Here is an 18918-nt window from a genome sequence, read left to right on the forward strand (position 1 = left end):
GATGTATAAAACTGAGCTGCCCTGGCAGAGGGTACTTATACAGGAATATACAGTGAATTGGCTTTTTTGGCAAAAGTCCACTTTTGCTCTTTGGAATGAAAGCTGTGGTCACTTGCTCTGCCACAGCACTGTCCATTTCAGGTCTGGCTGCAGCAAGGAGAGCTCTTTCAGGGTTTCTTGATTGAAGTGGAGCCTGACCAGACAAAGCTCATTAGAGATATCTTGGAAAGCGTGTCTGAGCTGATACATCCTGCTAGATATGCACTGCTGGGGTGGTCTGGCTCTCCTTCCATGCTGTATGATTAATCTGGCTTGCTTTATAGCTTCCTGCTGCTCCTGTTCTGCCCACACATATATTGACCCAAAATATGCTGTCAAAGTAACAGTGAGGCTAATAGCGTCCCTGTTACTTATGTGCAAATGCCACAGCAACTTCAGGTGAGGGCAGATCTGTGATTAAACACAGAAATCGAGAAGTTGCTGTTGGAAATGTACCGCTCCACTGTTAAACTTTGCTAAAATGGCATCTCGCTGTCTGGCTCCTCATTCAAACGCGTTGAGTGGTGTGAAGTTCCTGTGTTTGCACAGTAGATACAAAGTAAACTCGCCTCAGCAAGTAAAGTCATGTTATTTCCAGTCTGAATACCCTTTTAATTTATGTGATAGGTGTTAATTACTGGCAGTCAACTTAGCTGGCACTGAAAATTAACTATTATAAGTGTGGAGTCTCAAACCTTAAAGCTTCAATTGTTGTTGGAGTTTTAAAAAAATTAAATATTTAAAAAAAATGTTTTTTGTCTCTTTTCTCTCTCATAATTCAATCTTTCTTTCCCTCTGTACCTCATCTGACATTGACTTCACCATTCTAACTTACACTTCCAACCCAGTTCTTCTGCTGTTAATTTCACAATGCTTCAATCTGATTGGTTAATGAGATACACAGTTGCTTGCCCTGTTTACTCAGGTCCCAAATACCCTATTGAGGGCACTGTGCCATTTTCATCTCCCATTTTCAGTAACTTGCAGCGGGTGCATTCATTGATTTGTCATAGCAAACTTTGGGCCATTATAAGAAGTGGGATCTCCAAGGCATTTTGTAGCCTTCAGAAAGATGCATCTTGATTATCTTTAACTACAAGGCTCTCCACAGGTAATAGAGAATGTAGATGACGACCTCCTGACTACAATGGTGAAAAAAACACTTCAAAATAGCTTCAATCAATCCCAAGAAATAGCCAAAAGTCTGCAAATGTAATTTCACCTTCAGAAAGCTCCTTTTAAACAGCTACTTCTGCCTTGATGAGTAGATGCTGGTAATTGCGCCTGTTAAATAGTGCTGCAAAAATCTGAACGGATGGGAAGGACATTCAGAGTGGCGGTGCTTCTACAGTCCACCCCCAAAGTGTCGGAATTTATGATGGCTTGCTTCTGGGGTGGATCCCTAGTGGATCTAAGCTCAACTTCAAATTCTTGCACCCACGAGGACACAAATTCTGACTGCCACAATGTTTCAACCCACACGTTCTGGGGAGATGTCTGGCTTGCATCTTAAAAATTTCCAGACAGTCCACTGAAAACCCAAACAAACTGACTCAAACCAGGAGGATTTGAAACCCTAACAGGTTCTAGCAGATCAACATCCGGTGCAATCTAGCTCGTAGATGATCGAGTCCACAGACCAAAATCCCGCAAGAAATAGAATTACCTCCTCAAAAGGGATCAGGGAGCCGATGAGGAGAAAACTTGAAATATCACATTGGTGTGGGTTCCTGGGGTTGAAGGCAACAAGCTCTTAATTTGCATTCCGCTTGTACAAAAGCTGACCTTAAAAGTCCTCCATGCCATCATATTACCATTCTGCAGAATGTGAATTCTTTTCCATTAGTGACCATTTCTGCATCCCAATCCCTCCAGAGATCTGTATGCTTAATGCAATCTGATCCTGAAACTTCATGTCTTTTCAACAAACTTTGGAAAACCCAACATCATATTTTTTGAACAAAAGCAAAATACGACGGATGCTGGAAATTTGAAATAAAAACTGAAAATGTTGGAAATATTCAGCAGGTCTGGCAGCATCTGTGGAGATAGAAACAGAGTTAACATTTCAGGTCGATGACCTTTCATCAGAACTGGGAAACATTAGAAATGTAATAGGTTTTATATCACATTTTTTGAACCTTTAGAAACTTCAAGCTTGTGTTGTAGATATATCCAATGTTTAGCTTGCTGTCTTCTCTTGCACCTGCGCATTGCTGCTTTTAATACCCTATTTCTATAGCAGTGCGACCGCTGCAAGCAACTATAAATGTAGGAACAAAAACAAGAAATGCTGGATTCACTCAGCAGGTCTGACAGCATCTGTGGAAAGAGAAGCACAGTTAACGTTTCGGGTCAGTGACCCTTCTTCGGAACTGAGTTCCGAAGAAGGGTCACTGACCCGAAACGTTAACTCTGCTTCTCTTTCCACAGATGGTGCCAGACCTGCTGAGTGAATCCAGCATTTCTTGTTTTTGTTTCAGATTTCCAGCATCCGCAGTATTTTGCTTTTATATAAATGTAGGAATCTGAGCACATACTTTAATGATATAGAATGCCAGCTCATGAGGTTAGTTCCCTGGCTTGGGACATGAAACGTTTTCAGTGGCACTTGTCGTTGGGGAACCCATTAAGTTCTGGCTACAGACAAGCCACGCCCCCAGCCAGGTCAGATCTCCCGCCAATGTGATTTTCACATCGCTAGCCTGTATCCATCTTTTTCGATATTGATGGCCCACAGCTCAAACGGTAACCTTGTCAACTTGGTAATAACCATGTGCTTTGCTGTTCTGGTGTTGCTGTACACCTCTGAATTTGCCTTCAGGATAAATGGAATGACTTTGGAGCACAGGCAGGGCTTCGTACTGGAAAACAACTCCTGGACGGGCAGTATAAACAAGGTATTAACCATCATGTAACTCTCAGCAAGTGATAATATTGATGGGTTTGTGTTTCAACCTTGCTAACAGTTAAACATGGATACCCAGAAGTTGCGGGTGTTACCCTATTCCTCCATAGGCTGCGCTGTAACAGTACCTTGCTGAAAGACTTGACATTGAAATCCATGTAAGGGCCCAAAGCTGCAGTATTTACCCACTAGTTACCCACTAAACATGTCAGAAAAATGTTAGGACTGATGCAGTCAGGTGTAAGTGAATTCTTGATGACGTGATAAGTCATAATTACTACCAGACCTCTCTGGCACTGAAATTTTAATTTTACAAGTATGAGGTCTCATTCATGCAGAATTTAATTAGTGTTGGAGATTTTTTAAATTAAAATAAAAAAAATATTTTTTTTTCTCTTTTTCTCTCTCAATCCCAACTTTATTTCCCACTCTTTATTTAACTTTCTATACAGGATTTTACAATGAATTAAACCTAATTTATACTTCCTGGTTTAGATTTTAGACCAGGGATGTCCAACCTTTTCGTGTGGTGGGGGGGGGCGGGGGGGGGGGGGGGTTGTGGGTGCACATTACAATTTTTGTCTGACATAGGGGTCCAGTGAGACACTTTCAGAAAGATGAAGGCATTAAAAATTTATCTTACTATCAAAACAAATGTACATTTTTGTTAAGAAGCTTTCAATGAGAACATTAATTTATTGACTTACTTTCTCTTCACTATGTAGGCCACTGATTTAGTGAGATACCTGGCAATTCTTTGCTTGCACAAGTAGTCAATGTCTGACCGCATACTTGACATAGCGACGCTGTTTATTCCGGACAGACGTCCATCTGTCAGGAGTGATCTTGATCACTCTCTCTTTCTCTCTGTCCCCCCCGCTCTCTGTAACCCCCACGTGTTGTCCCCCCCCCCGCCAATGTCATCCTCGCTCTGTGTCCCTCTCTCCCTGTCTGTCCTCTCTCCCTTCTTTCTCTCTGTCCTCCCCCCCCACCACCACCCCCCCCCGCCTCGGTCTCTCTGTCCCCTCCTCTCTCTCTGACAGTTGCAGAGAACGGGAAGGCTCAGCAGATGGTTGCTCAGTTTTGTTATAAATCGCAAGTCAGTTTCACAGCTGACAGGCACTGGGAGCAGGAACAGCAGTTTCTCAACGTCGGACAGATTCGGGGTTTTCTGGCAGGCTTTTAAAAATAAGTCAGAATCCGCCAGAAAACCCTGAATCTGTTCAGAAACAGCTGTTCCCACTCCCAACAGCTGTCAACTATGAAACTGAATTGCAATTTTTTTTAAAAAGCCGGTCAGGAAGAAGAAGCCAGTGGAAAATTTTTCATCTCTAGTCACGGACCCCTGGTGAGGATGAGGAATGACCCGGTACAGTTTACATCCGCAGCCGGATGGAAACGTTTGGCAGATCGGATCCTGGCCCGCGGGCCGTATGTTGGACAACCCTGCTTTATACTCTGTGCAGTTCCTTGAGGATTCTTCAATTTGATTGGTTGAAGAGCCATGCTATTGCTTGCCCTGCTCACACATATCACAAACCCTCTGGAGAGGGCGCCGCACTAGAAATGAAACACCACAAGTTGTAGTTCAAAGGCCGATAAAAGTCTGCGGGCACATATCATCATGATCAATGTTGAGCACCATTCCTTCGCAGCTGACCGTAATGTCTGGGCTAATAAAACACAACCCCTAATATGCAGATATAGGTACCAATTGTAACATTATAACTCATACCAGGGACTCCTCAGGAGGTCGTAAGTGTGTATTTTTGACAGTTTACGCTACCCTCAGCAAGATGAAATTATAAGTGCCCAAGGAGCTCCAGCGTCTGCATCTTTTTATATGTTTAATTACACCCTCCTAACATAATGCCGTTCTGTCAACATATTCTAACTATTCTGGTTCTCCCTTCAACAAGTCTGTGCAATAACATTCATTTACTCACTAATGAGAAACCATGGGCATCAGTTATGGCCTTCCTCTTATCTCATCCCAGTACATTCATAACACAAGCCTATTCACACCACATTACCTCCATACAGTTACTGGACTGATTTACTATATACTTATTGCTTAATCTCTTCTCATGGATGGTTAATAAGATAATGTCAGCATTCAATAACCCTCAATCAACAACACCAAAAAAAAAATTATCTGGTCATTATCACATTGCTGTTTGTGGGAGCTTGCTGCTGTGTTTCCTACATTACAACAATGACTACATTCCAAAAGTACTTCATCATCTGTAAAGCACTTTGGACTGTCCTGAGGTTGTGAAAGGTGCTACATAATTTTTTTTTAAATTCGTTCATGGTATGTGGGCGTCGCTGGCTAGGTCAGCATTTATTGCCCATCCCTAATTGCCCTCGAGAAGGTGGTGGTGAGCTGCCTTCTTGAACCGCTGCAGTCCATGTGGGGTAGGTACACCTGCAGTGCTGTTAGGAAGGGAGTTCCAAGATCTTGACCCAGTGACAGTGAAGGAAGGGAAATATAGTTCCAAGTCAGGATGGTGTGTGGCTAAGAGGGGAACTTGCAGGTTCCTATGCATCTGCTGCCCTTGTCCTTCTAGGTGGCAGAGGTCGTGGGTTTGGAAGGTGTTATCGAAGGAACCTTTGTGCGTGGCTGCAGTGCATCTTGTGGATGTGTCGGTGGTGGAAGGAGTGAATGTTTGTAGATGGGGTGCCAATCAAGTGGGCTGTTTTGTCCTGGATGGTGTCGAGCTTCTTGAGTGTTGTTGGAGCTGCACCCATCCAGGCAATTGGAGAGCTGTGCCAACCTGCAACATGTGTGGTAAATTACTACTTGTAGGAGTACAACAATTTCACTGCAGGCAATAAAAGTGATGGCTTTTCAGTTGATCTGAGTGATAAGTCACTGTAGCAAATTACTTGCCCTACTTATGAGTCTTCAATGTAGTAAACCAATTCAATTTGAAAATAATCAAATTAAGCCTAATTTTGTCAAACCTTGATGTATGAAACTTAAGAACAGCTAAATTAAGGACAAAAGTTTAGAATAATCACATTGAAAATCATAACAGAAGATTGTCTCCTTCTGCAGCCTAATTTAGGAACTCTCAAGGATATGAAATAAATCACAGTTCAGTACCAAAAACAGAACCGAATCTACTGGGAACGTGGTGGTCGACAGATTCTGCAGCAAAAAAAAATGTTATCTAACTTATTTATTTGAGTTTTCTCCTTCTTTTGAGCAAATGTTAATCTGAAATACTACCCAACTGTTTAATTTTTTTCCCCATACACTGACCTGTGACTGAATGTTTAGCTGGGTGACTTGCTTCCAGACCCATACGCTGTCTGTGAGTGAGTATGTGGGCAGGTGACCAACTTCCAGGCCTCTGACAAAGTTGCTTTCGAAACCTATTGCTGCAGGCAGGCAAAATAGCCTATTGAGAGCTGTTGCACCCCAACCCCATAGTTGAACATGTGATCTATTACCTCACAGTAATGTGGCTAGGGTTTAGCGACTCATGGGAATACAAAACTGGCCTCCCACCACCAAATGGCTCTACATGCTGTGTTCCAGAGTGCTACATCACCCGATGTACAGAGTAGAACTTGTGTAGTATTTTGAAATTCACTTCTTTCATAGTGTACAATGTGTTAAGCCCAGATTATTTACTAATATGTGCCAAAAAAGTTATTCTGATATGAAAATAAAAAAGACTTGCATTTATATAGCGCTTTTCACAACCACCAGATGTCTCAAAAGACTTTACAGCCTATGAAATACTTTTTTGAAGTGTCGTCACTGTTGTAATGTAGGAAACACAGCAGCTAATTTGCACACAGCAAGCTCCTACAAACAGCTATGTGATAATGACCAGATGCTTTTGTGATGTTGACTGAGGGATAGGTATTGGTCAGGACAAAATAGTGTCATGGCATCTTTTACATCCACCCGAGCAGGCAGACGGGCCTCGAATTAACGTCCAACAGTGCAGCACTCCCTCAGTACTGCACAAGAGTGTCAGGGTTTACATTTAGTGTGGCTACACCATACCTGCGAACAGTGGCAATAAAGCAGATACAGCCGTAAAAAAATCTGATAAGGAAAAACCAACAATTTAGTAACAGCCCTGGGGTATAAACCTGGTCCAAGGGCCACTGCTTAACGGTAATGGAACAATTAAATTGTGTTTTATTACATGGAGTTCTAGAATTTCCACCATCATTTACAATTCAGTGACTTTTCTATGGAAAATATAATTATAAGGCCTTGTTTATGACATGAAAATGAGTGCAACAAGAGCTTGTTGTAACTTAAGTGCAGGTCACTTTGAGGCTCAATTTCTCCAATGCTGCCCTTTCTGGCTTTTCTATTTCCACTCATCAAAACTACAACTCAATCAGACTACAAGAACCCACATTCCCACTTTCACAAAGACCTGCACCCCCATCACCCAAAGATTCTGCTCTTTGCCGCCAAATCTCTTCATTTCCTCATTTCATTATACGCGACTGGTCTCCTCCAGCCATTGGTCTCCATACACACCCTCCACTTCTCTGACTATAGCTTACTCCTTGTTTCCTGCATATTCCGCTCCATCAGTGTTTCAGCACCTCTCTGCTGGTTTTCAGAAGCTTACATTTTCCTCCAAATCGCTTTCATCTTTCTTCCCCCTGTCAGTTTAGGACAGATTGAAGAGGCTGGAACTCTTTTCTCTAGAAAAATGACTGACGAGACTAGAAGTAGATCTTTAAAATTATTTAAACTGTTCGATTGGGGTGGATGTGGAGATACAGTTTTTACTTGTTTTGAGATTGCAGAACAAGGGGACATGAATAAGATAGCCACCAACAGATCCAGTCAGTAATTTAGATGGAATTTCATTATATAGAGAGTGGTGAGAACGTGGAACTCGCTGACATGTGGAATCTTGACAAATACATGAATAGGATGGGAATAGAGGGATACGGTCCCCTGAAGTGCAGAAGGTTTTAGTTTAGGCAGGCATCAAGATCAGCGCAGGCTTGGAGGGCTGAATGGCCTGTTCCTGTGCTGTACTGTTCTTTGTTCTGATGAAAGGTCATTGACCTGAACGTTAACTCTGTTTCTCTCTCCACAGATGCTGCCGGACCTGCTGAGTCCTTCCTGTACCTTCTGTTTTTATGTCAGATTTTCAGCATCTGCAATACTTTGGTTTTGTATTAGCGAATGGAGGGGTTTGGGAGCAGGATGCAAAAAAGTGATTAGAGAATGGCCTGTTTCTGTACTGTAGATTCTATGTAATTCAGTGTTGCCCATCCTGTAATCTGCTGAGACCCCTCTATGTGCAGAATGCAACAGTAATGTATGTAATTACAACTGGTGGTATTAGTTGCCATTTTAACTGCAGGTGGGTTGAGCAACTGCACCCGTTCCAGGCCAATCCCACCACATCACTGAACCAAGAGAAGTTGAACCAACTAGAGCTGGCATGAGAGGATGTAAAAAGTATAGCTTAAAAATAAAGAAGATGTGCGAGAGCAGCTTGGTGACAACTGTTTCTCTGATTTATTTCTCTCTCCATGCAGAAGCGCTTGGCCTTCTGTTCAGCACCTCCCAGCAACAAGGCAACAATTCCGTGAATTGTCACAGCCTGTCAAACAGTATAAAAAACACACACCTGACCAGGAAAATGCTAATGCTCAGCGGCATTAGGTACCTGTAAGTACGAGCAAGATGTAAAAGCAACCCAAGGGGGTTTTGACTATAGGAGTTAAAGACAAAAAGCAAGAAAATGATGTTAATAATGATGCACAAGTAAGCAACATGATTACAGAATTAGGATTAGTTGCTCTTTCGGAAATGGGTGCTACCTGTAGGCGATTGTACACGTGTCCTTGTACTCCTGCAGCTTCACACACACCATATTCAAGAACTGGTCGGAGTACGCACTCAGGTCGTGCATCAAGTTCACCAAGTCTTGCATTGACTTCTCCACAACCACAGTGCTCTGCAGGAAAAAAAAAAGCAACATTTTTACATCAGCTAGCACATCATTCTCAGGGTACAATGCAATAAATTGTACAAGTTTTATCTTTGAAACATGTATTTATAAATTTATACCTCATCCCAGATTCTTGCACTACTGTCACCTCCAAGACATCAGGCACTCCCACACTAGCTGAAACACGAAGATGTAGGGTGACACATCCTTGCTTTTTCTTTTGCCTCAGCTTCCACCTACCAACTACTCACAATAGCAGAGTAGAGAACATGACCTCCTCACTGCATAGGGAATCACAAATAGAAACTGCAACCCACTACCTCATGCCACAGAGTTAGAGCTCCAAACAAGGCCCTATGCACATTTACACACAAAAAACCTAATTTGCTGAATTGTTAAGACGGAAACAATTCTTTTTGTAACATCACGTACAGTAAATGAATCGGTGAATATTTTTGAACTTCATCCTGGAGATTAAAAAAACTCTTGTTAGAACATTACTTCTAATCACTAATTATCTGTTAGTTATATTTATTTTCTGCCTAGAGTCTTCAACAGGAATTTTCTTTAAATGTAGGCTGGAATTTAACGATAAGGCAGTGGCCCTGCCAACCAGCTGGAAAGCCAGGGCCGTGCCCACCTCTGCTGGGCCTGCAAGCCATGCTGCTATTTTGCATGGCTCAGCCTCTTAATCGGCTGGCCACTGGTAAAATACCAGCGGCGGTGTAAAGAGATCCTTAATTGGCCTAAAGGCAGGTGGGCCGCCTGCCACCTCTCCCACTGCTGGTGAAATAGCTGCGGGGGTGGGTAGGCAATGGGGACAGCAGCTCTGCTATCCCACCCGATTTTACATCGTGCACCCCCATCCCCCATCTCCTAGTCTATTCCCAGAGAGGGCGTAAAATTCCAGCCATAGTTTATTTGAGAAAGAAACTATATGTGAGAGTAATGTAATCAAGAGTTTTTTTATATTCCCCCCATTTCTTTTACTATGGCTGAATTCTTCAATTGGGGGGGCAGAGATCTCATCATTGGGATTCATATCTACAGAGAAGGCCATTCAGCCCATCTTAGCTCATCCATCTAATAAAGCCTACAGTTCCCCTCTAGTACAACATACAATTGGCCCTTAAATGATTCCAATTCTTTTATTTACGCAACCCTATCTGGAAATCCATTCTAATCTTCATCACTCCATGAGGAACATCTTTGATAAATCGGACCTGAAGTTGCTTTTAACTTGTTTAAACTTGTGCCTCCTTGGCCAACTGGTGAAAAATGCACCATGAAATATGTCATCCAAGAATATGAAATCGTTCCATTTTGTCCTCAGTCTATACAGCCTTTGTGGCCAAGAGAACAAGAAACCTGCTCCCAAGCTTCACTCAGTATCAGTCTAATCCAGCTTGAAGGTGAACAAGTGTAGCTAGGAGGTGACTGCCCAGTCCCGCACTCTCTCACCCTGAACCCTAGTTATCGTCCCACTATGGGGAAGCAGTTGTTCAGTATCTAACTCCTGTGGCAGCATGGCTACAATTGGGAGCTCAGTGAACTGGGCATTGAGTTTGCACATTGAGGTAATGTTTGCATTGTGTGTCCCTTTATCAAGATTATTCATAACTGACACAAATCATTCGCGTGGAAAATTATGACCTATTGAGCGTTGTTATCTTCAGGGTGAAGTACAAACATATTCACAGAAACTAGAAAAAAAAAATCAATATTTCCCTTCAGCATTTTTTTCCATATCCCCATTTTAGCTCCTTCCATCCAATAATTCCCTTGAGAGCTTCTTGGACAAGGCACAACCTTCCTCTGGTAGATCCGGAAAGTCTGGGACTAATCCTCTTATCACCAAACCCAACCCTTAGTTTTTTTCTCACCAAATCGCTCGCTCACCAAATCTGGCATCCCAACCAGGGGTGTGATGGACTACTGGGCAGCAGCAGTAAAGTGTCAAAAAACATCTGGTTGGCAGACAGGTGTTTGAATGCGGTGCTACTTGATCATTCATGAGTATGAAACCATTCAACTATGAGCTCCCCTCAAGTGAATTTAGTCTGCCAATGTAAAAATTGTGAAGATTCTGCCAGATGGGTAATGATGTAGGATGACATAGAAGGATGTAAATCACTTTGTGAGCTCTTGTTTTTAACAAGGGGTATCAACACAGAGTGGTGCAGAGTGGAGGTGAGCCGCTTCCACAGCGGGAAAGAGAGAAAATGGGTAGCTGCTAATCTAGCAACTAATTCAAAAACAAACCTGGGTGAGACTACCTGTGTGCCCTCTGAGCAGGGAGAATGATCTGCCACTTAACAGCGAGTGAGACATAAATATACTGGTAGTGAGGAAAAAAAGCTTCTACAGGCTAATGTACAGCTATCTTTTTCTTTCATGTGGTTAAACTATAAAAGTGTTTGAAAGGGTAGATGAAGAAAAGATAATTCCACTAGGGTCCAGAAATATAAAAGATAGTCACTAATAAATCCAATGGGGAATTCAGGAAAAAAACTTCTTTATCCAGAGAGTGGTTAGAATGTAGAACTTGCTACCACAGGGAGTGGTTGAGACAAATGGCATAGATGCATATAAGGGGAAACTAGGTAAGTACATGAGGAAGAAAGGATATTGACACGGTCAGATGAGGTAGGGTGGAGGAAGCTCATGTGGAGCATGAACACTGCATGGACCAGTTGGACTAAATGGGCTGTTTCTGTACTTTAAATTCTACGTATATTTTATTTCAGTGCAGCTATCACATGCAGCAAGCAGTCTGATGAAAAAAAGAGAAAAAAGTACTGTTCTTGCCCTTCCCTCACTAAGTTGTGGATTCAACTGAGCTGCCAGACTGGCACTTCGGCCACATTCCTTTCGAGAGATTTACTCCCACAGGCTGAAAACAGAACTGGTCTCCCCATTCAATATCTCGTTAACCTTGCATGCAAATTTGTAAAACAAAACCTGCAGCAACTTAGCACTCGATCCAGGAACACCAGCATAAGCAGTGGTGGAAAGTTATCTGGATCCTGCAGGGGTCGGGAGGTGAATGGAAATAAACTCCTCATATTATGACAGCAAACCATAACTAAACAGACACTTTAAACACCATCGGGTACAAATTGGGTATGTTGCCAAATGCACTATCATTCGCAATGCAGCCTGTGACCATTCATCAACTAGCTGGCGCTCCTACAGTAAGGAACAGGGCTGGGAAAAAACTCTGGCTCATTTTAGTGATGCAACGCAGAAAAATATTTTCACGTGAACTTTGGACAATTTTTTAAGCTCACAGGTTATTCAAGCTCACCTGTTGGCAGAGAGAAAGGATTGAATGTTTGCTTAGTCTTAATTACAGTGGAGGTAACTAAACTTCCCCTTTTTTGCCATCCACATTCTCCTAAATCTACAGCGATAGGTTTTTAAAACATCATTCATTTTCCTTCCAGCTCTGACAGGGCTTATTCAGCAGGGGCTTCCACTGACCCGTGATGAGCACTATTCATTAAGGACTGGCCACAAATATATAAATCAATGTGTCAAGAAAGGAAGCCCAAATCCAAAGCAGCATCTCCAAGGGGAGCTGCAATTGGTACTGATTTGTTCCACTTCATGAGGTCTCACCTGTCTGCAGTACTGTACACAGTTCAATAATCAATTACGCTGACAGGACCCTAACTGGCCCCAGTGCTTGATGAGGTACACTTCCGTAGCTGTCAGTGCCCCCTATCCCAGTCACCATAATCTGCAGAGAGATACAGGGACAAATATCGATTCCAGATCAGCTGGTAACAGCAGGGGGCAGAAACAGTCAATGAGTCAAACCGTCAAAATCGTAATAGCACAGAAATTAAGGGAGACAAATTTGACTTAGAGAATAAGTGATAAGCATATGACTTAGTTAATTGAGCAGAGCTTGAACCACTTTCTATCTACCCGCAATATATTCACCTAAGTCGAGTGCGTGGTCAGAAAAGTCAAATGGGAAGACAGATTTTCACATAATTGCAAGTCAGGATCACTGTGATTTTCGATCTTTTTTCATATAGATGCACTTGCAATTTCAGAAATTCACTTTATGTCTCTTCCCTTGCTTTAGTCTTCAGTGAAGGTGACCTGTTGTCACAGCTCGGTTGGTCGCAGCCTGTAACTGAAAGCTGCTCGGGGAGGAGGTGGGGTGGAGTAACAGCTCACTGTCTCTCAGAATTCCCCATCTCCCCTCCCTGACTAGAAGTTTCCATATTTTGTTCTGCACACCTCCTCTGAACTACTTAGTGGAGTGAGAGAGTGTTAGCCGGTCTGTGTACCATTAGGTTGTAGAAGCTTTGTTTCTTCCCTGCCAATACAGTTATGTCTCCCTCTCTCATAAGTGGGCAGTTCAGCATTCTCCCTGCTCAGAAGGCAAACGAGTAGTTTCATTCCAAAATTGCTTTTGAGTTAGTTGCTAAGTTTGTGAAAGCAGGGCCATTGTGACCTGGCTCTGTTCGTAGAGAATTACAGGTCTTAGACCTCTACTACACAGCTTGTTGCTTCAATTTAAAAGGTTCAGAGCTTTTTGCTTTGTACAAGTGTATTCTCTTCAATGAGCAATTGGATTTTTCCATGCTGCACATCCATCTCGTGCTTTGATCAAAGTTTTCAAGATATTTGTGGGAAATAATAGGATAGAGAGAGAAATTATTTCCATTGGTTGGGGAGCAGAAGACGAGAGGGCATAGTCTAAAAATTAGAGCCAAGTCTTTCAAAAGTGAAGTTAGCAAATACCTCTGCACGTGAAGGGTGGTAGAGGTTTGGAATTCTCTTATGCACTTGGGAACTAATGCTAGATCAGTGGTTAATTTTATATTTGAGATTGATAAATTTCTATTGAAGGATATGAGGCAAAGGCAGTATATGCAGTTAGGTCACAGATCAGCCATGATCTCACTGAATGGTGGAATCGGCTCAGGGGGCTAAATGACCTACTTCTGTTCCCATATTCCTTGCTATGTTCCTTGAGCAGCTTAGTTTCTCAGCAGACCCCAGGAGGTGGATAAAAAGCTCAAAGCTTTGTTCAGTTTACACAGTGCCTTTGAATTTTCAAATGTGCATTCAGCCCAGGCAACGACATGCTCATTGAGTTGGCACCAGCACAGCAATGCACAGGACATTTTCACCACCAGATGGTTTTTAAACACAATGTGGCAAAAATCACTTGCACACGTGCAGTGCTCAAAAGCTCATAGAATCTGTGCAATCCAATACACTGGGATTTATTTCAGGCGCCAGACTATGTTGAGGTTGGCCACCCTTTATTGTGCATACCTGGGGAGGGCAGTGTACATAGACTGCTCACCTGAGAGCCAGACCAATGTGAAGTAAAAGCAAGTCCTGTGATTTTCCATCTTCCACTCTTTGATCAAATGCCAGGTCTTATTTCTTGTCACAATATACCACGTCACAGACTTGCTGTGCAGTGTCAAGTGGACATGAAGCCACAACACAACAGAAACTATATTGAACTTGCAACATGGAAACAGGTCATTTGGCCCAATAAGTTTATGTTGGTGTTTACTCTTCACACAAACAGTAGTCCTTGTCCTACCTGGTTGCCCTTTAGGGCTGCACACAAGACCATTGACGGGGAAACACCACTGCAGAGCCAGATAAATCCCAAGCAAAAAAAAGTACAAACATATTTTTAAAAATTCTCCTTGTACCATTCAATGAATCTCCTTGAATTTGTGGTATCTCTCTTGGTTAAGAAAGTAGGATATTCTAAGCCAGAAGACAGCTCCATAGAAACCAATAATGGTCCTTGGTTGATCAGTAAAGAGGCACACTAGAAGAATAATACTCTTTGGATAATTCGACCTAGACAGTAAAGACTGGGATTTAAGCTGAAGACAGTATTATTGTAATTAGTGAGCAAAGTAAATGATAAAAATATCGGAAGCAACTTGGGACTTTTTCCACATTGAAGGTGCCATATAAACGTAAGCTCTTGTAAATAAATTACTTTCTTAGGCTCTTTTTAAAATGCAATCTTTTTTCCCTCTTACGCTATGCATATATCATACGCTAGCTAAGAGGACAGCTGGACCACCAACAATTTTCCCCCACCCCCCACACTCTGGCTCCATACTGCCCTCTCCCACAACCCAGAGACAAGACTTTGCAATTCTGTACACTGCAAAGGATTGTCCGTTTCCTCGGATGTTTTAGTTCATTAAAGTGATAATTAACTGGTGTCTCCTTGGAAAGATTACTCTTCAGTTTCTCCGCTTCCAAAGAACAATCCAATTACAGAAAGTGAGATACTCCCTTGCGATGTATAGCTTATACAGATGCTAATGCCTGCAGTTTCTCGAAGTTACTTCAGAATATAGTACACCATGGATACTATAGGTAGAGGTAATTGGCTTAAAAGTTTCAGCAGCATAGCTGAAATGAATGTTCCAACACTGAAGTAGGTATAACTTATTGTCCACAATGCAACTTAATCATAAACCACAACTGTATTAATGCATGCGGCATAGAAGTTGGATACTCTGAATGGGCAGCCCATAACATGCCCTATCTCTTGATCACCCCAGGGAAAAGAATAAAATTTAATATGGTACCCAAAACCCAACAAAAATATCCACAACCAAAAGACAAGGAGAAGTAGCAAGATGCCATTTTTCCTGAGGAAAAATTTCATCTTTGAGAACATCGATGAAGCCTGAACTCCAGAGTCAGCTGCTTCAAGAGAAAAGGGAGTAAATTGTGTAGGAGACGTTGATTTGTAAAACCTATCATGGTTCAGCTCTGCAGGAAAGAACTTAAATTTATGTAAGTGCCTGCAAGATTTATAGCCAGTGAGTTACTCTTGAACTGTTCCTGTTACTTTGTAGCAAATGTAGCAATCAATTTGCACACAGCACTGTCCCACAAACTGCAATGGGAAAGACGACCAGTTCATCTTTTCTGGGGATGTTGAATAAGGAAGGAAATATTCCCAGGACACTGGGGCGAATACCATACTTTTCCTCAGAAATGTGCATGGGATCATTGAGGTATTCGAGAGCACACTTCACACTGTGCTGAGCTCATGGTGTACAAAACTTGTTTTGGTACCAATTGTTCCAGAAATACCTCCAATAAAACCAAAAAGAAAGAATCTTGAGTTATTCCAAGGTTATACTGGGTAAATACACTGTCCAGTATAAAGCAGATCAGAAGATCACTGATGGCAATTAGAATATTAATTGGTGTAGCACAACTGGTTGCAGCACCTCTGGGCTTTGGAGGTGAACGAAGGAAAAGAAGAGCAGTGAAAAAGTCTGCTTTTGCTTGCAATCTAGTAACCGCTTTTGACAAACGTATGCAAGCAAATGTCACGTGAGGACAGGATTGTTCTAACTGAATAGTTTCCATATAGTCACTGCCTTGGCTTTAACATGAAGAACAACGTTTTCAGTGAGATATGGTATAATTACCCCAAAAATAACATCGAATGAAGTAAAACATCCCAAAGTGCTTCACAGGGCCTTCACGAAACAAACCTTCAGAAGAGAGGAGAAAGTAGAGGAGTTTCAAAAAAACCTTAAGAATGGACCTCATTGATATCACTTCTACGGAGAGCCTTTTGTTTATTCATGGCCATATTTTTAATGAACTGTTGGATGCTTCATAAGCAATAGAGGTCTCCACGCTGTGCCAAAAAAGTGCAAGAAACTGAAGATTGATGTTGTGTAGCAAAAACTATAGGGATGGTCTGGATAGGATGAGATTTCAGGTTCACAGGAGCTAATGAAATGGGTCAAATGCTTTTCCATTAATTCTCATTGACTGGAATTTTAGCTGAAAGGATCAGGTGAAAATGCTTAACCTCTTCCAGCTCACAGAATCTAGCACTTGTACAGATTTATTTTAAGTACAGCAGTCACAGCTGCCATCATGCCAGCATTTCCTTCGCCATCTCCAAGTGATTGGCACCAATCTTTCTTCGTTACAGGATTACATGAAGAATAATGGGATACTGCTGGCTAAATACAACTCAGTTTTCCAATCTAGGGGTGTGGATGATGTCACAAAACAATGAGATTCTGGCTCAAATATTGTATGTTCATCGGAATCCTGAAAATAGATCACTGCCTGTAAATCACTGTGAGCTGTCCAATGTAATTTCTAAAGGCCATGAGTGTTTCTTACGTTATTTGCGCTCCCTGGTGCAGAGCAATGTGATGTAGTGTATAACATTATTAGCGATATTTTGAGGTAGAACCTTAAGGTACACTTAAGTTGTGAAAGACACAGTGACGGCACAGTGGCGCAGTGGTTAGCACCGCAGCCTCACAGCTCCAGCGACGCGGGTTCAGTTCTGGGTACTGCCTGTGCGGAGTTTGCAAGTTCTCCCCGTGACCGCATGGGTTTCTGCCGAGTGCTCCGGTTTCCTCCCACAGCCAAAGACTTGCAGGTTGATCGATAAATTGGCCATTGTAAATTGCCCCTAGTGTAGGTAGGTGGTAGGGAATATGGGATTAATGTAGGATTAGTATAAATGGGTGGTTGTTGGTTGGCACAGACTCGGTGGGCCGAAGGGCCTGTTTCAGTGCTGTATCTCCAAATAAAAAAAAAATGAAGAAAGGGAAGTTAGTGAAGGATGAGAAAGAAATGAAAGGAAGACATCATTTGTGTAGTGCTTAATTGCATCTCCCAAAGAAAATCTTGGAAAGTTTCACACACAATTGATTAATGTACCTTGAAATGTTGATACATTTCCAAATATGGCAGTGATTTTACACACAGAAAGATTTCCACCAATAGCAATGAAATGAATGGCCAGTTGATCTGTTTTTGTGATGTTGGTTGAGGGAGGAATGCTGACAGGACACTGGGATAATGCCATGCTCTTCTTTGAATGGCAACATGGGAGCTTTAACATCCAAGCAGGTAGATGGGGCCTCGGTTTAATGTTTCACCCAAAAGATGGCTTTTCCAACAATGCAGGAATTCCTCAGTATTGAAGTTTAATGAACTATTTTTGTAAGTTCACTGTCCATCCTGGATTTTAGCATGGAGAGCCGTCAAGCACATGAGTATCATTATGGCTCATACTATTTCCACTGTGAAACCTGCCACATGGGGATGGGTTCCCTTGTTAGTTTTCCTGTACTCTGTTGGCTAGATGCTAGACTTCAGAACCCAGTGAAACAAGCACCAAAGGGGAGATCTTAGTGTGAATGTCATTTTGACCTGAGTTTCCACCAGGTGGCACTGCACATCACTCTGTTGTACCCTCAAGCTGAACTGCACAGTTCAGGTAAGGGTTTTCTTTGAATTAAGCCTCTATTCTTTTCTAGGGAGTGGGGGTGGGGCATGTTGGATAAAAAAAAGAGGGCTTAAGACCTGGGTAACAGAATACTCTCTCAAATTTGGTAACCGATACCAGCATCAGGTTTTTTCAGGTTAGGTACAGGTATGGTCAGAATAAAGTTCTTTCTACCCTGTCCCAACAAACATGCCTTGACCTTCAACGCCTGGAAAACAGCCTCTAAAGAAAGATTGAGCTAACATTTACATAGCATCTTGCCACAAATCTCAGGATCTCCCCAAGCATTTCAATGAATTACTTGGAAATATAGTCACTTGCTATGTAGATGAAATGCACAAGTGTGACATTTCTAATTTCCACTCTGAACAAGGATGCCAATTTATTGCCCATTAGTCCTGAGTTATGACCAGTATTATTGCATGCACTCACGCTGACCTAGATATTAGTTAAAACTTCCAAAATTCCAGTCACTCAGACCATTACAGCTGCCAGATCGGAGCCTGAGCTGGAATGGAGCACAGATCCTCGTTGACAGATATACACTGCTCAAACCCAATGTGCTGCCTTCTTGCTCCAAGCTCCCACACATATTTTGATTTTATATCATTGTTTACAAAGTTCGATTTTTGACTTGGTTTTAGTCCCTCCAAAATATATGAGTCGCTTTTCTGGCATCCTATGTAGTTCTTTTCCCTGGACTTCCCCTTTAGATTTTCCCACTT

At 42.1% G+C, this 18918-nt stretch overlaps 1 protein-coding gene across 3 annotated transcripts in view; it reads right to left on the bottom strand.

The window, feature by feature from the left end:
• The window catches only part of exoc4 (exocyst complex component 4), a 606100-nt gene that overhangs the window by 125261 nt on the left and 461921 nt on the right, over nt 1–18918 (bottom strand). For all 3 annotated transcript variants that reach the window (XM_068059446.1, XM_068059445.1, XM_068059447.1), the window contains exon 11: nt 8771–8907. In XM_068059446.1, the coding sequence (XP_067915547.1) occupies nt 8771–8907 (137 nt within the window). The remainder of the gene's footprint in view (nt 1–8770; nt 8908–18918) is intronic.

Source organism: Heterodontus francisci, chromosome 27 (assembly GCF_036365525.1).
Source record: "Heterodontus francisci isolate sHetFra1 chromosome 27, sHetFra1.hap1, whole genome shotgun sequence".
NCBI lineage: Eukaryota > Metazoa > Chordata > Chondrichthyes > Heterodontiformes > Heterodontidae > Heterodontus > Heterodontus francisci.